At 39.7% G+C, this 26421-nt stretch overlaps 1 protein-coding gene across 5 annotated transcripts in view; it reads right to left on the reverse strand.

Moving 5' to 3' along the window:
- Positions 1-26421, reverse strand: part of EPHA6 (EPH receptor A6) — a 205365-nt gene that overhangs the window by 36313 nt on the left and 142631 nt on the right. For all 5 annotated transcript variants that reach the window (XM_088668036.1, XM_088668034.1, XM_088668038.1 and 2 more), the window contains 2 exons: positions 22512-22573; positions 4869-5078 (listed from right to left, as the gene is read on the reverse strand). In XM_088668036.1, coding sequence (XP_088524162.1) covers positions 4869-5078; positions 22512-22573 — 272 coding nt within the window. The remainder of the gene's footprint in view (positions 1-4868; positions 5079-22511; positions 22574-26421) is intronic.

Genomic DNA, 26421 nt, shown 5'->3' on the forward strand with positions numbered 1-26421 from the left:
AGTCAGGAACCATTCTCATGTAGGAGCACTACATTCATATGACCCTTCCTAATGGTCACTAAATATGGGAGCTGGTGGCCATACCCAGTGAGCATATCAGTGGGGCCAGGGTGACTAGCCCTCATGAGCTCTCCTTGTGTGGAGTTTGAACATCTTGAACCTTCCCCATCCACTTTATCTATCAGAATACTTGTCAATTTAATTAGGAAGCCTTTTAACAAGAGTTGCAGAGGGTATACAATAAGAGCACCAAAAAAAATAATCACAAAATAAAGAGTGACCACCTTCAGATTATCAGAAACAAGAGCCAATCCATGCAATTCACATACATATTAGAAAACAAAGCTGAGTCCTTGACAAGTCCTTCAGGCTCTAATTAGTTGGAAAAGTAGTATCATTTACCCCTGCCTCATTTTCAAGTGCATTCATTTCAAAGTGACTTCTATTAACAAATGAACGTAGGGCTAGGTCAGTACAGGCTCACTCATTTATGGATGCGTATTGAAATAAAGGTATTCATTTAAGGCAATCAAGCAAAGAAATGGGCAAATGGTTGGGCTGGTTGACTAACTCCCTGATTCTGCCCTTAGTTCAGACTAAATTCAGCAATATAATTTTGTCCAGGGGATACTTAAAGTGAAATGTATAAATCAGATGACTTCCAATACAATAGCCAATCACCACATCAAATATATAAGGAATGAGTTTACAAAAAAGAAAAAGAAGAAAATGATTATTTTGAAAAGTGCAAGTTTGTCATAAATTCTTTTAAAAAGCTAAAGCACCACATAGCACAATATCAGACAATTATGGCTGATTGTTGAACACTATTGTATTTCCTGATGATCACTACTTTTATATAAAAAAACTCCACAACCCTCTACTTGTATACAATACCTAATTTACTGTACATAGCAAGACGTAGATTATGTATTTTTCAAAAGAGGCAAACTGTTAGACGACAGCCAACAGTTATTATGTATTATAATACAATTCCAGTGCAGCCACAGAGGGGCAGTCAAAGGCAATGAATGTCATCCATTCCAGGATACCAAAGAGACAAAGTTCAGAGGAATATTTTTTTTTAGCCCACACAGATTTCCTGCTGAGACTAGTACAAACTTTGTTTCAGTATCTACAAAGTCAAATCGGTTATATCTGTGGAATATTTGTCTGAAACATATAGATCTAAACCTGTTGGCCACAATTCAACAGAGAGCTAGGCATACTTCAGCCTGTGTGTAAGCTGAGCAGAAAGCAAGCTGGAAGCTAGACAAAGAGACATGCTTCATCTGTAAGGGATCCTAAATTGTGATTAATAGAGAAGCAAGTTTTGTTGCGGTTTTAATGTGAGCACCTACATCTTGTGTTCAGGTTATATATATTTGGTTCTACATTGAATTAACAAGCTTGCAAGAAAGTGCAACTGAGTTTTGACAATGATCCAGTAGTGGCTGTTAAGTATTATTAGGAGAAATCAGGATTGCTCCCCCAGAAGCCAATTTCGGCACTTGTTCTAATGGGAATCATCAACATATGGCACGATAGTGCATATGTACGAACAACTTCTATTCTGCATGCAGCTATATTCCCAATTCACAGATCCTTCTCTACTTTTTCATGGAGGAAGAATCATGTGAATCAGACTACAGTATGTGTTTACCATGACATGACATGCTATGTCATACATTTGGGAGGAAACACATATAGATTCTGGAATTTGGATAAGATACTGTATGCAAATTTGATTTTTAAAAAGCAAGAGAAATGTTTGCTGTATTATTGCACCGAGAACATCAAGTTTGGTGACAATGTGAACCAGCCATTATTCATCTTCTTTGTAGATGGAACAAACACTGTGACAGAGGAAATTAATCTACTTCTTAGAATGCAGGAATTTTGATAAACCATGAAAGGTTCAAGAACTTATATTCTCTATGTATTGATAAGAGTTTCTTTCTGTTCATAAAATAGACATGTCATTGTGTTTGTGGCTGTTGTCCTGGCAACTTCCAGTATACATTAACATAATGTTTTGATGGCGAAAAACATATTCGTCAGTTATCTTGGATGTTTCCTTATCCATTCCTGACACACAAGTGCCACAGGTAAAATGTTACTAGCTTGTAAGTCTTTCTCTTTTGTTTTAATATTATAAAACAAGTCTTGCCTTCAGTGATATCAGGCAGAGAATTACCTCTAATTTCCATAAAACTCAATATGAGGTCCATAAACACTTTTTGGTTTCTAAAGAAACAGAATAAATATTAGCAGTTAACACACCAAATGGAGCCAATGTGTATGGAAATATGACTAGAAAGATAGGCTACATCCAAGTCCTTCCTCTCTCAGTTCTCAACTGGGCTATCTTGCATCGCGTCTCCTTCCTTAGATATCTGCTTTCTCTATGGTTGTTATCTTTTATTCTGCATTGGCTCCTACGGCTTTAGAAACATCATGACAGGGGGAAATGTAACAGATGAAGTTTTTCCAGTTTCTGCATCTCTATGCTGGGAAAAGTTGCCTTTCAGGCAGCTTTTTAAAGGCATACAGCAGCCTTTTTTAAAACAAACAAACAAACAAACACCCACCCTAATGGCAGTGCTTTAAATCAAGCACTTTCTTACCTGCTCCGGAACTTTTATTAGATTAAAAACAAGCTCATAGGTTGTAATAAGCGAAAATTATGGCTTGAGAGATCTTGTGCAGTTTTAAAAAAAACAATGAGAAGTTATGATTACCTTCTAATTTTACACTGCTTATATGTGATTAGACCTCTTCTGTGAGCAGATATTTGTATTTATTATAACTGAACAGGCTCTAAGGAGTTTGAAGAATGTGTGGTTGATGCAAAGCATTTAAAAACACAGCATCTGCGCATGGCCAATATTGCAATTTAGAGGTTGCAGTTTTCAAAAACAAATAGTGTGGATTGATGGTGAGAGTGACTATTAATCCACTAGTTGATTGGACATTTGGAGGTTTCTTACACAGGTAACAGTTCTCCAAACAGTTCTCCAAACACAAAGTGTGTACACACGAAGGCATAGAGTACACTTGCTGCCTTCCACAGACAATTATTTTTGGACAGTGCACACATAGTTGTCTTCATAGCGTTGGTATATTGTTCTTTTGCTGTTTTGAAGGTGCCTTTTGGTAGAACAGTTCTAAGCCATATTACATTTTGCAGTGTATTCTGTAGTGCCTCTTGCCTTGCCTGGAAACTTGAGAGTGCCTTCTCTGGGAACCTCCTGTTCCCTGCATGCCCTGCATGCCCAGGGCAGGCAGACCCTGAGCATATCATACCACAAGTGCCTTGCAATAAAACAGACACTGCAGTCAGTAACTAGCCATGTGTAGCACCAGAACAGGCAGCCTTAATGTGCCTTGCCAAAAGAAAAGAGGCATGTAGTCATGTTGCCCCCTTCATACCTGTAATGCCTAAAAGGGTTCCCCGTTGATTTCAACTGAATCAAGATCAGATCTGAGTGGACAACAGGTATGCAGATCTGTGTTCTCTATTGAAGTTAAATAGAAAAGCCCTTGAAGGTTGTGAGAGTTGTGTAAAAGTACGCAGCCCACATGCCTATAAAGGTAAAGGTAAAGGGACCCCTGAATGTTAGGGTCCAGTCGTGGACAACTCTGGGGTTACGGTGCTCATCTCGCTTTATTGGCTTAGGGAGCTAGCATACAGCTTCCAGGTCATGTGGCCAGCATGACTTAGCTGCTTCTGGCGAATCAGAGCAGTGCACAGAAACGCCATTTACCTTCCTGCCAGAGTGGTACCTATTTATCTACTTGAACTTTGACATGCTTTTGAACTGGTAGGTGGGCAGGAGCAGGGACCGAGCAATGGGAGCTCACCCTGTGGCGGGGATTCGAATCGCCGACCTTCTGATCGGCAAGCCCTAGGTTCTGTGGTTTAGACCACAGCGCCACCTGCGTCCCTACATGCCTGTAAGGAACAGGTAAATTCCCTATACTGCTGTATTCAGTTATGCATGAGTTTATCCCATGGAAATGAGCAAGGCTTCAGAATCTAAAACATGGGGTTACAGAGCACCTTGGAATATACTGTTACAAAGGTGACACACCAACCCCCCAACCTCTGCTGAGCAGTAGCAAGCATTCTTGGTACTACAGTTCTAACGAAACAAATGACATTTTCATACACATTATAGATATGAATTATAAACCTAGTTGCAGAGTGTTTGGGAATGCTAAAGTGAGTTTCCATTAAGATGCATCCATGACCTAGATCAGTTTTCTACAGTACTGCATGCCTTCATAAAAAAAAAGAACAACATTACATAAGTTATTAGGTAATATTCCAACAAAGAGAATCAAGGTGAATCGAAGGGAAAATTTGAATTACCAAACTGATGCATGAACGACATCATGCTCAGGTAATTCCTTATTTCCAAATTTAAAAGATATCTGAAATAAACCTAATCATGCCTAAATAATGGAAGCACAAGAGTTTCACTGCTTTGTTATTGTGGTGACTCTAGGATATGAAATAATAATATCTAGATAGTAAGTTTATGTAGTTCAAAAATAAAATTCCAATTATCACCGATAAATTCAGGTTACAGGGAACTCTGGCCCTAGAAAATGAAAAGAGCAAAATAAAATTGCCTAGATGGGAGTAGGGACCTTCTTCGGATGTACCTTCGTGATAAAGAAAATGGCATTTGAAACATTCTATTTTGCAGAAAAGATAACCAGTCACAAACATAGCTTAATACAAGAAGCATCCAATCTAAACATTATCAAGACAGAAGTTAAGAATTACCGTAAGAAGAAAATGAGAAATACAAATCTTGCATCAATTGTCTTTTTGTATTAGAAATAAAAAAGAAACTTACACTTGTTGTATAAGCTGCTTCAGGGTCATCCTCTAATACCCGCGATAATCCAAAATCAGAGACTTTACACATGAGATTACTGTTGACCAAAATATTCCGAGCTGCCAAGTCTCTATGTACATAGCCCATATCCGAGAGGTATTTCATGCCAGAAGCAATTCCACGTAGCATGCCAACTAGCTGGATAACTGTGAAGTGGCCATCATGCTTCTGCAAGGAAGGTAGATTGTCAGCTCCAAGACCATTTACACTTTCAAGTTTAACTCAACTTTCTTCAGTTTACATTGCACAAATGCCTAACCACAATTTGCTAATCCAGGCACACCTCCCCATATAATTTATTTAATTACCCCCATTGACTTTTGGGTCTTTGACTTTTTCACATTTGTAGCATTTCCCACAATGGAGTGCCACCACTGAGATGGCCCTTTCTCTGGCACCTACTTCCTACACCTAAAATGGTGGCAGTACCTTCAGTAGGGCCTCCATTCATGTTTGGGTAGGTACATATGGAGACAGACAGTCTTACAAGAACTGTGGTCCTAAACTGTGAAGGACTTAGATCACCATTTCACTGTAATTCCCCTAGCCTTCACAGTTACTGTTAAGTCTGATGTGCTCCTCTTTTTAGAGCCAGACAATGGACCAATCCACAATATTTACAGCTCAATGTCTAGCAACCAGTTCCAAAGTAATGATAGACATAAAAAGGTAAAGGTAAAGGGACCCCTGACCATTAGGTCCAGTCGTGACCGACTCTGGGGTTGCGCGCTCATCTCGCATTATTGGCCGAGGGAGCCGGCGTACAGCTTCCAGGTCATGTGGCCAGCATGACAAAGCCGCTTCTGGCAAACCAGAGCAGCACATGGAAACGCCGTTTACCTTCCCGCTGTAGCGGTTCCTATTTATCTACTTGCATTTTTGACATGCTTTCGAACTGCTAGGTTGGCAGGAGCTGGGACCAAGCAACGGGAGCTCACCCCATTGCAGGGATTCGAACCGCCGACCTTCTGATCAGCAAGCCCTAGGCTCAGTGGTTTAACCACAGCGCCACCTGGGTCCTAATGATAGACATATCTGTTATATAAAGAAGCTCTTGCAAATTACACAATCTGTCAAATAAGATTGTGGTAACACATGAATGAAAATGCTATGTGCTAAATTAGTAGCTATCTCTTGCCTAATCCTGTGACAACAATCTTTAATTAAAGATGAATACTGAGGAAATTAGAGGAAAAAAATCCTAAGAATAGATACACTCTTCTCCAAGGTTAGCTACTTAGAATGTCTCTATGGAAATAATGTAGAAAAGATAACCCAAATAAGGAATATTAGCTCTTCATATTACTAATCCATTTTTGTACAGAAAAGTACTGGCTCAAGAATTGCCTTCAAAAGTACTTGAAATAAAATCATGACTTTAAGATTGGATAATTAGTAAAAAATATATATGTTTATATCGTTTTGCCTGCAAAACCCACAATCTTATGGAGGCCTCTTAACACATTACAGCAACAGATGGCAATGGATTTTTTTTAAAATATAAAAAACACTATTGGTTTAAAAACTTAAGCAACAGGTATACATATATGTAAGCCTGGCACAATACCCTGCATTTTCTAACTTTTAGATGGAGTTAATTTTATATTTTATAATACAGTATTGTATTACAAAATATGCTTTAAGAAAAAGTCTGCGGTTGCCAGCATTGGGAAGCTACAGAACCTTTAGTGAAGTTGTTCTAGCACAGGCTTCCTCAACCTCGGCCCTCCAGATGTTTTTGGCCTACCACTCCCATGATCCCTAGCTAGCAGGACCAGTGGTCAGGGATGATGGGAATTGTGGTCTCGAAAACATCTAGAGGGCCGAGGTTGAGGAAGCATCTTCCAGCATATAGAAGTCTGTAGATCATGCTATATGGATTGCTGAAATTCTGATTGGAAATTCGTTCTTACAAGCCAGCTACCCATCAGCCCCTCTTTTTTTGAAGCTTATAAATTGAATTATTGTGTGCTGTCTTCTGGTAATCAGCATTCAAGCCTGATTGTTATTGTACAATTTGAAGTGTATTTCATCAATTAACTTTTCTTGCTTTTGATGTTATGTCACTTCATTCCCATCTTTGATATCATTTGTGTATGTTTATATATATATATATATATATATATATATATATATATATATATATATATTCAATACCAATTTGTTACTCTAATTATGTGGTGGGGAACCTGTTGCTCCCCATGAGCCGTTGTACTATAATTCCCATCATCTCTGATTATTGACCATTCTGGCTAGGGCTGATGGGAACTGGAGTCCAATGACATCTGGAGAACTATAGGTGTCACATCCTTGCTCTAGGGCTCTCTCCTTCTGCCTTCTTTTTCTTTCCTGTTTGAAAGGAAAGTTACAGCTCTGAGAGGAACATTTACCATGTGATTTCAGACATCCCACAAAAGTTATGGAAAAATGTGAACAACCCATAATGGAAATATGAAGAGTTTTCTTGTCAGGAATGAGGGAAGTGGCTCCTAGTGAAATCCTAAGCACATCTACTATGGAGTAATTGGGACACAATGAGACTTCTGGGTAAAGGTTCATATGATTTTGCTGTAAGTTAAAATACACATTTTGTAGACAATGGTGGCTACTCAACTAAGCCATGGGCACAATGTCACCAACAGAAACGTATTTCATACATAAATTATTGGAGGACAAATGCACAGATTAATAAGGAACAAAGAGAATACACTTTCTGAAGTTTCTGTAATATACTCAGCAGTTGAAACACTTCTTCTTCCTATTTAAGATGGTTGGCAAGGGAACTTAAAGTGACTCACAGTATGAAGACTCAGGAGTGTAGACAGTTTAAACAGCAATTTTAACACAGTAGACATTTTTCTTTCACTTGAACAAATAATAATTCTTCAGATCTTACTACTGACTTCTTAACTACAGTTTCAGACATGCCAATAACAAGTAGTTCAAATTAATTACTTGGCATGGTGTAAATATTTTTATTTCTTATTTTTGTTTATTTAAACAATTTATCTATTGCTTAACTTCTATGGTCTCCAAGTGGTATACAAGAGATAAAATACAGAAAGGGTAAAAATCGGCTAAAACTTCTATTCAAATGGCTGCTGGAATTAAAAAATGGCATGTTTTCATTTAGTCAATGCAGCTGCTTTAATCCAGTGTGCAGGTAAATTTACATCTTGTGACCCTTCTCTCCTATTTTTCTCCCCTGCATCATGACCAAGATATATTCAGATCTCACTGGGTCTCCACGTCCTTTCTGGTATAACGCTGAATTCCAAGAAGTAAAAGTTATTAAATTTTACATTTTGATAGTAAAAAAATGCTACATGGATATAATTTAGGAAAGGTATCATTGTCTGTCATTACTGAAAATCTCTATCAGTAATAAACAAACAAATCAACACCAATTTTGTAGAAGGAAGCAAGTAAAATAATAGATCATATAGATTCATACAGATTCCTTTTGGGGTATTTATTAATTGGAATGCACTTACGAGGAGTGAAATGCTGCCATCTGGCAAAGTTGCAGAGAAGTTTATCTTATAAGGTTATTTATATAATTTTTGAGCTGTAAACAACTTACAATTCATATGCTGCTTTTCGGGCCAAAATTGCTTCTAATAAAATCAATTTAAATACAAAAAAAAAGAAGCAGAACCAAAAACAGCTTGATCCACAGGCGAGTTAGGCATTTTAAACTAAAAGCTTAAGTGAAATTATGGGAAAGGTGGTAGCTCAGTGAAAAAGGGTTTCAGATTCAACCCAGCGACTAGGAATGTGTCATCTGAAACACCGGAAAGCTGCTCTCAATTGGTATAGGTAGCACTGAACTAGATGGACCAATGGCTTGACTTAGTATAAGGCATTTTCCTAGGTTCCTAAAGAAAAAAGGTCTTGCCTAAAGCTTGCCTAAAGTGAGACGGAGTGAGTGGCACAACCTGTCAATACAAGAAGGCCCTGTTTCCAAGCATCTGTGGGGTGCAGTTGAGATCTTGTGCATAGAGGGTGGCAGATTTCCTGATCCATAACTATTGAGGCCTTGGCAGTTAAGAACCAGCACTTTAAATGAGTCTCGAAATGAACTGGAAGCCAATGCATATGAAACAAAATCATAATAGTATGTTCTGAAAAATGGGTTTCAGATTTCAATGTAGCCATTGCATTTTTCACCGGCTAACATTTTCAAACAGTTTTAACAGAAGCCCCATGTGTTCCAGTGATCCAGTCTAGGTGTGACTGAGAATATGTGGTAGTCCGATCTGTTTAATCCAAGAAGGGCAGCAGCTGCCATATTATTTGAAACTGTGCAAAAGCATTCCTGCCCACAGCTGTTACGTCAGCATTCCAAAACAAAGCCAGTCCCAGGAATAAACCCAATGTGTGCAGGGACAAGATAGAGCTATGAAAGAGATTATAGACCAGGCATCCCCAAACTGCAGCCCTCCAGATGTTTTGGCCGACAACTCCCATGATCCCTAGCTAACAGGACCAGTGGTTGGGGAAGATGGGAATTGTAGTCCAAAACATCTGGAGGGCCAAAGTTTGGGGATGCCTGTTATAGGCCAACTAGACATAGTATAGAGTAGAACAGCAACCTCCCTTCCCCAACACTACCCCCTGGGATACACATGCCAGATAGGAGTGAGGATACAATACCACTTTGAGGATATGGTAGCTTTCAAAGGTCAAAGAAAGGATTATAGAAACGTGTCCTTCAACTTAAGAAAATCCAGACTGCTTCTTGTATTGACCATAGCAAGACAGTCATAATTTAGTAATATATTTTTAAACAAGTACTTTAAAAATGTTCTTTGCCACATTCTTGTCACTCCAAACCTCTATGATGATTGCTACTGCATAACATTTGAAATATATATTTTCCCCATCTTCAAGTACTTCAGCATTTCACACTTGCATATAGCATGTGATTTTATCCTGTCCTTATTCCATATGTTCTGCTTCTAAGTGATGCCTTTATTTCTCACACACTTGACTTTCCAGATCATGTCATGCTACACCCACACTAATCCTTAAATGTAGTAGTCTGCAAAGCTTCTCAATACTGTTTTCTGTGCTACCTTTATTCCCTCAATATCTTTCAATAGTGCAGTTTTCCTTTTGGCTGTTTATGCATCAAATAATTATCTATTATGGCAGGGATGCACATCCCACCCTCAAAGGTCACATTTCCTCTGCTTGGGGGCTGGGACAATATTCTCTGTCTCACACACAGGTGTAGTTTGGCCCTAGACTGTGACTATAAATTGCCTTCAAGGAACATCTTCCCCACTAATAAAAATACTAGTGTTAACAAGGTTTAATAAGTGTGGTCAAGAGCTGACTTCCAGACTAGATAAAGGAAAGGTTGTGCATTCTTACAGAAGCTGGCAAATGTATTGGCTGTGGAGTTATTACTGAGCATGTATCTACAAATACAAGTACAGGGCTCAAAATATATATATTATGCATCAGGGTTCCAATGGCTCAGTAGCACAGCATCTGCATGAAAAAAGGTCCCTGTTTCAATCCTAGGCATCTTCAAGTAGGGTGGGGAATGTTCCCTGTCTGAAATACTAGAAAGCAGCTACCAGACAGTATTGACAATACTGAGTTAGATGGATCAATGGCCTGACTCTCTCCTATGTCCTTAAATATTTGAACCTATAGAAACTATGGAATTACTCTTAATTGGCATAAATAATCATACAGTTTACTATATTACATTTTTTTCTGGGTTTTGCAAATCATGGACGGTGATAAACAGTACATGAGGCTGTAGTGTCCCAACTACTGGAAATATAATTCAGCAAACTTTGTGGGTTCAGATGTTTCAGTAGGTATTTCCCACCACTTTCAGTTATACCTATGAAGCCATAAGGGCTAAAATCTTGCTTTTTTAAAAAAATAAGAAGTCCAGGATTCTTGGGCAGCTAAATTCTGTCCCTGCTGCCACATTCTAATTCCCCTCTACACATCTCCACATACAGCATACACACAGCCCTAATTTAAAACCACTTTAAAAAGACAGGTGCCACAATTTATTAGGCCTCAACTACCACAGGCCTTGATTCTCTCACAGCCTTACATCCCGATGTTCCTCATATATCAACTGTGATCCCGTAACAACTCATACAGCTTTTCTTCATATACTTGACTCTCTATGCAAATAAACTCAGAATAGATACACATCTTGATACAGATATTCTCTGGCAATTACCTCTTCTTTTTGTTTTATTTGTCTCAAGAGGGAAGATGCAATTTCCCCCAAGTATTTAAGTGACTCAGGGTTGTTATCTAGGGCTTATTTCTGACTCTCAGGGGTTAACACAAGAAGTACTTTTGATACAATTCCCAGTTGGCTGCTGAGGATGTTTATCAGCCTCTGTAACAATTCAAACCAGGGCGAATTTATCCAGAGTACTGTTCCATCAAATTCTAAACAGTCTTTAATAGCTTTGCCAAATAAACTATCCTTGACAGCCAAAAGTATATCTAATGCCTGGCTGGTTGCACATTTATGCTGCCCATCCAATGCACATGAAAGAAATTGTTTTATATTCAGCATCTGATGCCGTTTGCAAAACCCGACTCAAGAAATATTCCAGTCCAGTTACAGAACACTGCATAAAGTATTATGGGCAACAAATCAAGCTTCCCCAGTGGAAGCTTTTCCTTCTGCGGCAGAACTTTGCTCTTAAAGTGTTCCAGAGAAGAAACCATTTTACACCCAAAAAACAAAATCTGACTCAGATCTGCAAGTCCCACTTCAATCTTTAATTATAGAAAATCAGAAGTGCATAACGTTCACACTTCCGCAGCTTATACACTGATTTATGTATTCATTGCCTTTAACTGTGAGAACTGAACTATGGGTGTGGGGAACAAAGTTTCTTGCAGAATAACACAATAGAACATAAATACTGTATATGAATACTGGTACTTAACTGACAGTATTGGATGTGGGGAACAAAGTTTCTTGCAGAATAACACAATAGAACATAAATATATGAATACTGATACTTAACTGACACCAATCACTTTTTAATTATGAAAATACCTAGGCAAGTTCATACCTTTGCTTAGGATACATTTGGAATGGTTAATTAAGATGTTATGGGGAATGTTTTATTTATTCTAAGTACCTTATCAATTGGATCACTTGAGGCTGCAGGTGGGGCTATTTTTAAAACATTTACCCATATAAAATATTGTAGGGCAACAGCTACTCATCAGGGGAAATGATTTTCATGTATCCTCTCTGCCTGATGTGCTGGTTTCCTACATAAAGGAAGCTTTTTATGTGTTCATTTTAAAATACTGTATGAAGTCCTACCAGCAGTCTGAAGTAATGCAGCCCAAAATTCTACCACTTGATCTGGATATGTAAGACAGCTTTCTGTGCTTTCCAAATATGATGGTGGTATAGGAATGCCTTGCAATATTAGGGGAAGATGAAAAGTTTTGTGTCATGTTTCCAGGAGGCTATTACAGAGGGAGGGATGGGACAGCAGTGCTTTCCCACTGGCTCTGCTGGAAACAGACCAAACTAAACACCACTCAATTCCACCAGGGTCACCTCCTGCCCACTGTCATCTAGCAGCAGCCAGCCCACCAGTTCAGCTGAAAGACCAGTAACGTTTGCCTCTTTCTCTCCTTGAACTCTTCTCATTTCTGCTGGTCATTATAAGAACATTGTCATGAAGTGCCTGTCTACACTTCCACTTGTTCCATGCCTAGAAAGAATGGGTTTAAGAGGTTTCCACTTGTTCGAGACACAGATCAGAGTGGTTTTTCATTTGTCCCACACCTTCCCTGAGAAAATCCACTGTTGACCGCTGAGTTAGAACAAACATCAATCTGCAGAAAAACCGATTGGCGTTTGTTCCAATTCAGTGGTAAACATCAGGTTTATCTAGGGGAAAGTTGAGGCAAAAGCAAAAGTGTGGATGGGCCCCAGTAAATAGTGCCTGAGTCATTCTCAGCCCCTTTTCATTTTGTATCATGCCATTTAGACCGTGAGATGAAGGCAGGTATTGTCTAATTCCCCTTCTGGAAGCCTTTTTTCAACTTGAAGGACGGGGTGGAAATATTGTAAATATAAATAAGCAAACAGTGGGAGTCACCCATGTTATGGCTCATCCTTTGACCATTTGCCAGATGAGTGATGCACAAGCCCTAGTGCAGGCTTTTCTCATGTGTCCTGACTCCTGGAGCTTCTAATGTTGCTCCAGAGCTGTGGGAAGAACCACTGCTGCCATTGTGCCCACACCACAAGATAATATTAGAAGGAATCCTATGTATAATCTACCAATGGTACACTTGTCAGGTTTTGCCTTGTGCAAAATCACACAAAACAGAGATAGAAGAAGCTGCACCCCTGCTCATGTGTAGAAAGGAATGTTGTCTACATGTCAACAGGGCTGTCTCTGCTTCAGGAAGACCAGGAGAGAGCTCATGTATTACTCCCTAAGCTATAAACTTGCACAGTATTCAAACTGATCACCACACAGAACATGTTAAAGTTAGGACAAAACAACAAAAAGTGTCATTGACCTGCACAAATTTATCTTGACTCTCAGTATCTACAACAAAGTGTTAGACTGGAGTTTTTAAAAAAGGCTGATGGAAGAACACCCTCACCCATCACACATCCTGAAATAGCTGTGTAGCAAATTTCTAAAGGCTGAAAGGCTGCTGGACCAAGTTTTTGTACGTGTTTTTAAAACAAATACTTTTTCCGTAACAGTTTGATTTCCAGACTCTGCTGATTCAATCAGGCCTCCAGCCTGGATTGGCACCATTAAAGAAAAGATAAATCAATACTTTGCTCAGTGTTGTGCATTGACTCAGTACAATAGCAACTGCGGTAGAGAATTTACTTTTTCCAGAACATCCATATCTACTCTATAGAGTTAAAGAACATCTAAACTAGGCTTGCCTGCACAGCTTGTGACCCTTAAAGCCAACCAGCTGTGTATTGTTGCTCCCCTCCTGCCTTCTAGTTTTGTCCTCTACCTGGGACTGGAAAAAAGCGTATTGGCAAACAATTAGCATGCTGACCCTGGCTTGTGTCATGGCATTTAACTTATGCCATATGATAGTATCTGTATTTGGGGTTTAAAACCATACATGACAGAGAGCATACTACCCACACTTTTTTAAACTTAATTTTGCCTTATGGTTCCTAGCACAAAGAAGTAGGTGTAAGATAACTGTTAAGAAAATATTATCTCAAAGGGGTGGGAATCGACCAGAATACAAATTTGGAGAGGAAGCATTTGTCAAATCACTATTCAGGTCCCCCAGATAACAGGAGGGATATACATGAAACATAATACATGTACAGTGATACCTCGGGTTACGAACACGATCCATTCTGGGACGCAGTTTGCAACTCGAAATGGTCCTAAACCGAAGCACCATTTTGCGCATAGCATGATTTTTGTGCTTTGCGCACGCGCAAACTGCGCACGCGACGAAAATACTTCTGGGTTTGCGGAGTTCGTAACCCGAGGTGTTCGTAACCTGAGGTACGACTGTATGGCTAAGTTTCTCTCACTGGCTCATTGACTGGAATGGGTCTATTAACCTATATAAAAAGAGAAGGGAAAAAGCCGCATCTTTCTGCTGGGTCTTAGAAGTTACCATGTGAGATACAGTTCTACACCTTTGTCGTATGACTTTCATTTCTCTAAAATTATATTGTATGTCTCTAGTTTGACATAGGAAAATGTTATTAAACACTTTGATCCTTAGTATAGATTGCAAATCAAAGTAAAATACTATGTTACAACTCTCTTCAAACTGAAAAAAGATATTGTTTTCAAAGAGCAGAAGAAGCAAAACAAGTAAATAAAATGGGGAGGTTTCGTTCAGCAGCGGAGCAAGCCGCCCACGGGGGCACCACGGGGCCTCTGAGGAGTCTGTCTGTCTCCTCCCACTCAGCCACTCTACAGCTGAGGGGGAGGCAATGGGGAGATTGTTTGGGGCAGTGCGGAGCCTGCAGGCGCTCAAGCCACTGTGTCACTCCCACGAGAAGCGCGTGGCTTGAGCGTGCTGCAGGCCCCGCGGTGAGTGCCGCCCACCATTTTGTCACTCCCCTCAGCTGGGACACCCGAGGCAGACCGCACCTACCACACACCCCTTGCTACACCCTTGGTTTCATTCTACAACTTTGTTGCAAAGTCTGCTAAAGATGGCATGTGTGCATGCTGCATGAGAGTGAGAGAGGGAGCAAGAATGAGAACAAGCTCATTTTTAGCATCTTTTACAGCAGACAAATAAAGATGGGAGCTATTAAACTTTGCAGTGTCATGTGGGTCTCCTCCACCCAAAATGAACTCTGACTGGAGAGGCTATGTTAGATGGATTTATAGCACACACTTTATGACTTCATTTTATGGAACTCTCGTCTCCTTCCCCAACATTATTTAACATGAGCTTCTGCTGCAGCATCTAACCTCTAACTGACAGAAAGGATAAGGTTAATGGCAAGGCTGTACTGGGAATTATATAATGGCTGCTTCTTCAAAGAGCAATATATCCTGACATTTCTTTCCCACAGAAAATATTTTTCACTTCCCTCCCTTGGCCTATTTTGGACTTGCCTTTAGGAATTTAAGTTTGGTAATACGTTTTGGTCTTTTACTCAGCTGTATTGTCTTTTGTTAATGTACCACAGAAATGAAACAAAACTTATTATGGTGCTTTACAGTACTAAAGTCTGAAGTACATGTCAACAATAAAAGGAGTACTTTCTGCAACAATATGATATTTTACCCAAATGCAATATAGGTTCTCTGGATTTATACCTTGATATAAAACAGTTCCAGTGCCCCTTTAAAAACCAGAACACGCTGTACAGAAATAGTAGTTAAACTTTAGTAACACAATTTATAAAGTGATAGAACCTTTGTTTTTTATTAATTTGCACAAAATAATTAGAAATATTGAGACTGGATTTTTGTATGATATAGTAGTAGTATAGTACAGAGGGGGTTACTGTTTTGTTGCTTCTGTTTTAGCTATTTATTAGTGCTTTTATCTTGTGTTTTTACCTTGTGGACTGACCTGGGATCTTTTGATGAACGGTAGTTTATAAATCTAATAAATAATAATAATAATAATGATATATTCAGTACATATATTTTATTTTAAATACTAAAATCAGATAATATAATAATCTAGAAGACTGGAAAAAGTGTCTGCTAAGCTGTGTTGCCAGGTCACCTCCATTTTGTCCCCATGTTTCCATATCTATTCTGTAACTACCTAGCTGCAAGATCTAGTAGTGACGAAGGTACTAAGCAAAGGGTGTTATTGTAAGACAGTTATATTAAAACATTTAGTAATTCTTTTATTGGTTGCCACATGCTTGTGATCGTACAGAAATGTAACGTGCCATAGGGCACCTGTAGCAGCACAACCAGAAGTCTTCATCTGCCTCACCTGCAATAAAACATATCTCTCCCATATTGGTCTCTAAGCCAAACAGGTGCTGTAACTTCCATAGCCTCCTGAGACAGATAGGTGCCAACAACAACTCGAACCTTATGCTTTGGTATGAGTGCTTGAAATATTGCTGTTCTGGAAAATGTTACCCTCTGTGTTTGACCATTGCAAGGCATAGCTACACCAGATACTTTTTATTCTGTCTGAGGCAATTTGTTGTAAAAGAACACCACTTACAACAGCAACCTATACCATCTTCCAGTGTGATTCGAGTTAACTTTTATTTTGTCCCAGGAAACAATATGCAATGTATACCATCCTTTGTCCCCCCCTATTTGTGTAATGCTGTTTAAAAAGAATACTTTTCCTTTGGTTTAGGAATATATTTGGCTCAGGCAATCCAGTTAGGAAAAATATTTGGATCAGGAAATCCAGTTAGGCAACTCTGTGCAAATGGCTTTTTGGCCATAGTGAGTTGGACTATCGAATATTGATGCTTCAGTAAAATAGAAGGCTGGTTCACACAAGCAACATCAAATGACAAACTGCACGTAAGAACGATCATAAATTTAACACTTTAGATAAAGTTTTCATATCACCAAGCAACACTTTGAACACAACACTTTTCTCGAGGCTAGTCCACACATTTAGCTGCCATTCCTCAATGAGTAATCATATGATGTACACACATGTGTGAAACAACCCATTATTTATAACCACCTTTATGCCTAAACACTTTGTAAACACATCCATCCATGAGTGTCAGGACTATGGGCAGGAGTCAGGCTCTGGGGCCTGTAGTGCTTTGCAGGATTGGGGCCTGCCTCAGCTTGTGCTGGAGAAGCAAGGAGTGGCCACACAGGTGAAGACCTCAGCTTGTGCTGGAGAGGCAAGGAGTGGTCACTCAGGTGAGGCCACTTGATACCTCACTGCACCTGGTGGCAGGAGCTGGGAGGGATAAAAGCCCAGCATTTCCCTCCAGCTCTTTGCCACAGCAACACTATCCCTGCCTGGTTGCATCTGGCCTCTTGATCCTTGCTCCGTGGACCCTTGCCTTGCCGACGCCTTGATTCTTGCTCCTTGGACCCATGCCTTGCTGACGCCTTGATTCTTGCTCCGTGGACCCTTGCCTTGCCGACGCCTTGATTCTTGCTCCTTGGACCCATGCCTTGCCGACGCCTTGATTCTTGCTCCTTGGACCCATGCCTTGCCGACGCCTTGATTCTTGCTCCGTGGATCCTTGCCTTGCCGACGTCTTGATCAACGGACCCTTGGACCTTTGCCTTGATTCTTGTTCCTTGTTCCTTGGCCTTGCTCCTTGCTCCTTGCTCCTTGGACCTTCGCCTTGCCAACGCCTTGCTCCTTGACTCCCAGACCTTCACCTCTGCCTTGCTCCTTGACCCTGCGACTGCCTGCTGCTGGACCCTCAGCCCTGCACCTGTTCCTGCTTCTACACCACCATCTTGCCTCTGGTCCTGACGCCCGCCGACCGGACCGTGACAATGATGCTAGCAAAAATCATTTGTGTCATGATGTGGCAAATATATATGTAATTCCATAGGCCTAGCTGTTGGTATGTCCTATTCTAAGCACAGAGAAAACACCACAAATAGGCAATGAAATAACCTTGATAGCCTTCTGCTCAGCTCCCCACACATGTCCATACAGAGTGCCGATCCACACCATGCAGTCTGTCAGGCAGAATGAATTAAATGTTTCATTACACACAGACACACACACACTCCATTTTCTGATAAATTACTTGGTACATTCTGCCTCAAGCCAAGTCAGACAAGATGGCTTCTTCCAATGACTGCCAGGAAGAAGGTTCAAAGCAGTCTATCAACAAAGTGGCCAAAGCATTTTCTCTTAACCCACAGTGTACATTCTCAGAGCCAGCCCTACTATTAGGGGGAATGAGGCGCCTTCCACAGGCAGCCAATGCTAGAGGCAGCAGTCCCCAAATAGTTCCTCCTGATCCCTCTTGGCTATTCCATCTGCTGGGGGATAATGCTGGGTCTCTCATGCGGACTGCCTTAATCCTTCAAAGCAGGGTCTCCAAAGGTTTCCAGTGCCAAAGGACTGAGAAATAAATGTGTCTTAATAATGGTGTTGTATTCAACATTGTGTGAGCAAAAGGTAGGCCATGCAATGAACCGCTGCTTTCCCCTCATGCTTCTGTTGCCCCTCTTTGCAGCTGAAATTTATTCAAGATGGCCACGATGACCTACTGAACATTGTGATTTATGGGGTTGCAGTGGGGAGGAGGTTGTCTGAAATCAGATAGAAGAATTTTTTAAAAAATGTGAGTCTACAATCCTAAATTTACTTGGATTTAAGTGTTATTGTAATCATTGTTACTTATAAGTCAACATGCTTAGTAGCAGGAAGTTAATAAAGTTAAATAAACTTCACTTTAGACATATGGGTCAATATGAGAGGCACAACGTCTTTCTGAATGTACTTCGTCTCTTCATCTCTCTCCCATCCAGCCCAGTATTCCCCCCCCCCTGCTACTTCCGTTGCCCAGGCTTTTGCACATGGTACAACAAATCTTAGGATCAACCTATTGTAGTATTATTCCTTTACTTCTAAATATAATAAGGATGTGAGCATCCCTGGAGCTTTAAAGCCCCAAATATGAGCTGCTGAAAAAAACATAAATCAGATCTGATATGATTTGGATTTACATGGGAATATGTGGAACAATTGCCACATATAATGCCATTATATAAAAGGTAAAGGGACCCCTGAACATGAGGTCCAGTTGTGATCAACTCTGGGGTTGCGGCGCTCATCTCGCATTATTGGCTGAGGAAGCTGGCGTACAGCTTCCAGGTCATGTGGCCAGCATGACAAAGCCGCTTCTGGCGAACCAGAGCAGCACACGAAAACGCCGTTTACCTTCCCATTGTAGCGGTACCTATTTATCTACTTGCACTTTGACCTGCTTTCGAACTGCTAGGTTGGCAGGAGCTGGGATCGAGCAACGGGAGCTCACCCCATCACAGGGATTCGAACCGCCGACCTTCTGATCGGCAAGCCCTAGGCTCTGTGGTTTAACCCACAGCGCCACTTGCGTCCTTAATGCCATTATATATTCCCCTCCAAAAATCAGCTAATGCTGTCGTGCTCATAATATTCTGGTGAACAATAATGATTTATTTGTAGAAATTATGGCATAGAAGCTTGAAATGTTGAAGAGTACTCTTCACATTCTGGATTTTTATCTTTTGGCTCTAGCTTTTATATATATTTCTATAAAAGTGCTCAAAGCTACAAAAAAAGACATTATTACATATGAAGAAATATGGGCTTTGTGAAGTCCTTTGAGATCACTAGATAAAAACCCCTTGTAAATTTAACCTTTTATGATGGTTTAGAGATACACTCATACAGTACTTTTTGTATTCTCACAAAGGTATTTCAAAGTTTACTCTTCAAGTAACTAGCAGGAAATCACATTTTTTTTAAAGAAGTAAACTGATTTCTTTTAAAATCTAGAGCTTTCAGGCTTTTGCTCTGAGATTACTGAGATTAAATATCTACATTCCTTTCAGAATGCATGTAACCTCAAAATCGTATCAATAGACATTGAACTGATAAAGCACAACTGAGAAAAGGAAAGCATATAACTAAGGGAAACAATTAATATGACTAAGAGGTTAATGCTTATTATTGTACCACTGCTCTCTCATGACTCTACCCTTTTCCTAATACAAACAAAAATTGCCATATTTTAGAAGCAGACATAAGGAAGGTAATGTAGTAAAGAAATCTTGCTATGTGCTGAATACCTATTTAGAGTGAAATGAGATACAAACTCTTCAACCTGCTGTCGTGAAAAAGGGATGAACAGAAGGTAGAAGCATTTGGTATTAGTAAAGATAAAGTAGAAACATGATTTGCAAAAAGTTTATCTATGAGTCTGTTTACAAAATGAACAGTACTATTAATTCCGATCCAGCCTCATATTTTGCCATTATCTCTCTGCCCTTCCAACCACCTACATAATCCAATATATTAAACATTAGGAATTCTTTTGTCCTTTCCTCTTTTTTGTTATATAACTGATATTTTTCTCATACGTAGGTCCCAGTTCTTCAGTGCTTCACAGTGAGGCTTCATAAATGATTTTAGGCACTCATCTTCCTTCCTTCCTTCTTTGTCAATTGTCAAGCTGCCTCTGTGCCCTTTCTGCTTCACTATAGTCACCTTCCTTTGCTGCTTACTCATTTCCCCCCACAAATACAGTGGTACCTCTGGTTAAGAACTTAATTCGTTCTGGAAGTCTGTTCTTAACCTGAAACTGTTCTTAATCTGAGATACCACTTTAGCTAATGGGGCCTCCCGCTGCCGCCGCGCGATTTCTGTTCTCATCCTGAAGCGAAGTTCTTAACCTGAGGTACTATTTCTGGGTTAGCGGAGTCTGTAACCTGAAGCAACTGTAACCCAAGGTACCACTGTATTTTCAAATGGTATTTCATGCCAACTGATCTATATTAAATGCACATTATGAATTCCTGTACATGTGTTCATTATGTTTTCCTCCTTCAAAAATTAGTAAAGTTCTACTGATTATACAGCACGGCTAATGTGATCTTGTGGATATTTGAAAATGCATAACGATGAGTACTTTATAAACATACAATATGAAAAAAAAACACAAAATACCTAAGAAAAATAAGAGCAAAACCAAACCAATAATCCCCCCTCCCACAACACTTTTTAAAGAGTATCAGATGTTAGTCAGCCAAAGGCCAGGTTGAAAAGCAATGTTTTCTCCTGGCGTCTAAAGGTGTATAATGAAGGTGCCAGCTGAACCTCCCCGGGGAGAGCATTCCACAAAGGGGGAGCCACTGCAGAAATGCCTATTGTCGTGTTGCCACCCTCTGGACCTCTTGTGGAGGAGGCATGTGAAGAAGGGTCTCAGACGATGACCTCAGGGTCATATGGAGAGAGGCAGTCCTTGAGGTATTGTGGTCCCGAGCCACTTTTAAGGCTTTATAGGTCAAAAGCATTGAATTGGACTTAGAAACCATTTGGCTACCAGTGCAGTCAGGCCAGGATCAGTGACAGGACCAGGGCAAAACCGTCTTACCCTGGTGAGCAATATGGTTGCTGAATGCTGCACCAGCACAAATTTCAGGATTGTCTTCACAGGCAGCCCTACTTATAACATGTTACAGTAATGTAACCTAGATGTTACCAGAGTATAGACAACAGTAGTTAGGCTGTGCCTTTCCAGTTGAGGCACCAGTTGAAGCTGATGGAAGGCACTCTGTGCCACTGAAGCCACTTGAGTCCCTAGCAACAGCACAGAATGTAGAAGTACCTGCATACCTGCTCAGTGAGCACACAGTGCCATCTATCATTATGTTTCTCCTGAGCCCCACAGCAGTTCCCCTCTGTTGGAGCTTTATATGTCCCAAGGCATGTCCTGGTCTTCTTAAACTAACCTGCTGTCTGAACTGTGGGGAAAGACATCATCCTGTTGCCAGTGTTGAAGTAAGATTCAGTTGCCAGTTCAAGCAGCTTCTGTATGTGAAGTGGGAGAGCAGAACCATCTTGTCCTTTGCCTCAGACAGCAAAATGTCTTGGGGCCGCTCTGTGCCATTCCCTATCCACGCTTTTGACATTTATTTAGGTCCAGCAACTGAACTTAAGTGGAATACCGTTATAGTCAAGCCACTTCAGTAGTTCCTAATTCAATTTATTAAATGCAATTAGCCATAAATAATTGTAAATCAGTTACTAAACCTGTGCTATACTTCCGTAAGCAAAAAACAAAACAAAACCCAACGAAGAAATACTTTTAAATGACTGAGCAAAATGAACAGCTGCCATATGGCAAGGCATTTGCATTTCAATTTATCTTTTTGTTCATAATAACACCATTTGAAATACATTTTGCTAAATATGGGGACTGAACTTGTAGAAGAAATCAATTATATTCTTAAGTCTAAATCTTCTCTTTTTCTGGCTATGCTCTAATGTATCACTGTACCTAGGAAATGCACCCTGGGGAAAATACTTCTCCAACTAAAAATCCATGAATAACATTATGCAAAAATTAATTTGTGATAAATGATTCAAAATCTTTACTTAGAATGGTTTTTATTCATATTTCTTGTGAAAATAACACCTCACCCGTAGAAAGGAGTCAAGGGATCCATTCTCCATGTATTCAACCACAATCATTACTGGTCTGCCTGCAAAGACAGCAAAGGAATGTGTTAGGATTATAGGTATATTAAGGGTTTGTTATAGTTCCACCTGCTAGGAAAAGATTATTTGCATTAGTAAAATATGTTGCTCATTTCCCAGTCCTCCTCTGTAGCAAAAATGTATCTCATTGTTCTATTATTTCTGAGTAGTTTCTTGGTCATGTTGCTGGATTAACCAAAGGCATAATAATATTTTTGGTTTTTTATTTAAATGGCTGAAATCAGAATCTATTACGTATTTAAACAGTGCTGAGGAGAGGGGGTGTTACTAAGCTATGAATACGACCCTTCTCCCTTAGACTAGAATATATAATTAACATTTGAGGTTTGTGACAAGAACATCCAAGTCATTCTAGTACTAATTTACTTTCTGTATTTACTTGACAAGCCTTTTACTGTTTGTGTTCAGGAGTAAGCCATCACTCTAAAACTACCTAGAAGAAATAACCCAATTTGCATGCTAATCATGGTATTCCATCAGATGTTATTTAGATAATGCTAATAATACAAAGGCGTGAATAATATATGCAGAAATACTGTAACGAATAATCTTGCATGCAAGACAGGAAAGATATAATAAAACAACAAACACATTTTGTGCGAATGCCTGTATTGGTTCCATTTGTAACAAATACCAGATAAAATGATAGAAGGAATAAAGAAACACAGGTACTTGAGAAGAACCTTGTCTACATCTTGCCTGTTATTATTTTTCATTCTTTCTCCTGCCAACATAGCATAATCAGATAGATAGCATAATCAGAACTGCACACAATATTCATGATGCAACTCTCCTGAAGACTAACAAAATGGCTTTATAATACTTTCAGCAATTTCTGTCTGTTAAACTTTCTTTGGACAGAAATTCATGAATGAACAAATGGGCACCCAGTTGGAACTAGTGGACATTCATGCAATGAAACGGACAAAAATAATTTAAGACCTTGTGAATATGAAAGGACAGACCAGTTCAAACCACCTATCTGCAGTGCTGCTGCTGCTGGATAGGGCAGAGGTATCCCTCCACTCAGCTTGTCCTCTGCCACCTGGGGGGCTCCACTGTTGGCAAGGAAGCTCTGCCAGTGAGTGCCCTATGTGCCAGCCGAAATAGCAGCAGCCAGCAGAAAGGCCCCAAAACAGGGACTTTTGGGTGTGTGAGAGAGAGGGCAGAGCTGAGCTGGCACAGGACTTGCTGTATCCTGCAGCAGCCTTGTGGCACAGCGAAAGGGCATTTTCCCACCCCCACCCCATTTTCTACCCTTGGTGAGGAGGCATATCTGGTTCATTAACATTGGGTTTTGTCAGTGAAATAGTTGTGAGAACATCTCCAAGTTAACATTCTACTGTCCTTTTATTTAGAAATACAAGATGTATTATGCCAGCAAAATGGCTGCCTTTACAGCATGCAAAGCAGGCAGAGAGCCAAATATATCACAGAGCCCCTTAAAGGGGTCATAGGGAAACATTCTGTTCACATTCCAGGGTTACAGGACAAAGGCTGTTATCTAGAAAGGCTGGGTGGCAGGCATTGCTCCCACAGATAACAACAGATTGCACAACTGAACTAAATGGGAGCTGTGGACTTAACATGGAAGATCAGCTTGTCTATAAATATATTATTATTGTGAACCATTATGATATTTTAGAACAAATGAGACAAAAAAGTAAACAGGCTACCATCAGGCAAATGGCTGAAGTGGTGTAAACTTGCTCCTGTTCATTGACCTTCACTCTAACTGGAGAAAGATATATCTGTATTCCATTACGATTAGAATAAAGGGAGATAAATTCCCTGTTTACAGAAAGACCATGTATAGACTTAAAGAAGGAGGGGGAAAATCAAGATCAGAGCAGAATATTTAGCCCCTGAGGTGAATATAAACCTCCATCGCACATGGAGGTGGGATAGGGTTGTACCCACTGTCTCCTCTGTCGATCAGCATGCAATCAGTAAGCAGTTTGAATTGAACTACCGTAACACTTTCTTTGTGTATTTGAGGACCCTGAAAAAGCAGGGATATAGCTGCAAGCTACAGAATGAATGCCAGTGCAAATTAACATTTTTAACAATGGGCAGGATGACTGTAATAAAACTGCCTGAATAATTACCCCTGAGGGCCTTATAGAATAGCACACCCTGTGGTGGCACATCCAATATCCAAAAATGTAATGTTGGTAATGTGCCTATCTAAATTATTCATTTTCTTAAAAGAGCAAAGGATGAAAATTCTGCTTCTCATAAATTGGTCAGTGCAACTGCTAACAATACAACCTATTGGCCCTCTTACCACCTGGGCTTATGCGATTTCTATTGTGGGATTCAGAGAAAGTGAACAACTGGATAAGAGCGCCATGTGTAGATGCTTGTCCTTTAATATATGCAATATAAACAATCTGTTTATAAAATAAACCAGGTTTTTATTTTGTACTTTTAGGCTGTTGTTGGCATCCATTTGTCTTGAGAGGCAATGGGGTACTCCTCTGGAGGCGAAGTCAAACTGCTGCATTAGCAGCACTGGAGTATATGGAGGTCCTGGGCTGCCCAGCTGCAATCCTGAACTTGAGTATCAAGGAGTAAGCCCCTCAAATGTACTTCTGAATAAAGTTGCATAGGATTGTGCTGTACAAACACAATCCAGCCAAAGTCAACGTTTGGAAATCAAATTGATTTGAATCGGAGGAAGTTGGCATCAGAGAGACTTGAAGTTGCTTAACTCTGGTGGATTGCATACCCTTAGTTATTTTAAAAGCAAGAATGATAGAACTATCAAGTGCCATTCAGAATCATGTATTTTTTTTATATACAGTAAGAGCTATTTTATTTTCAATTCAATTTTTATATATAAATTCAATTTCTATTTTTTATCACAGCAAAGGATTTTGACAGTGTGTAATTTAATTGAATAGTAGAATGATGAACGAGAATGGCGGCAAGATATTCAGAACACTTTTCCTGTCATTTTAAATACTGAAGCAAAGTCCATGCTAATGAATTTTTTAAATTATAAAATTAATCTCCCCCAAATAATAATATATTCAGTGCACACTAATCTCTGCAGATTTTATTTATAATGAAATGCTGAAAAATATGCAAAAGAAATAGGCACAGTAGAGTAAGTGCACAGTATCTATCCACCCCCACAAATACACAAATGCATACATACATACAGCAGAAAAACAGAAACTGGGGCTATAAAATGGTTCAATTTAAAGAAAGAGTGAAAACTATTTTTTAAAAAAACAGATGTTCTGTGTCTTAAAATACCCAAATAAGCTACCCTGTTCTCAAGCTGAAAAGCTGTACTCAAGCTGACAAGCTTGTTCAAGCCGGGTGATCTATGGGATGGCTTTCCTGCCCTTATGCCTATGTCTGTGAGAATATCTGGCTGGGGGCAACAATTTGAAGGTGTTTTCAACTGCGAAATATATGCAAACTATTTATGCATTTGTCTTAGGCCGATGGCTTTTTCAGTGTTGGCCTCCTAATTATATAATATGGCCCTCATGCGTCCTCCTTTATTGCGTTTAAAAGTACTCTTGATATGTTTACATTTTGACCTCTTTATGCATTTTTGTTAGCTGTTTTGTGTTACCAATGTTTACAGTTCATTTTAAAAACCTGTCAGTGTAGATTTTAAATTGTTGATTTATCACAGAATCATAGAGTTGGAAGGAACCCTGAGTATCATCTAGTCCAATCCCCTCCAATGCAGGAATATCCCCTTACTGGGATCAAACCTGCAGCCTTGGCATTATCAGCAGCATGCTCTAACATACCCTCTAACATTTCTCTGATGAAAATAGGGAAGTCCCATTCCATAATGATAACTTCA

Source organism: Zootoca vivipara, chromosome 4 (assembly GCF_965207765.1).
Source record: "Zootoca vivipara chromosome 4, rZooViv2.hap1.1, whole genome shotgun sequence".
NCBI classification, from domain to species: Eukaryota; Metazoa; Chordata; class Lepidosauria; order Squamata; family Lacertidae; genus Zootoca; species Zootoca vivipara.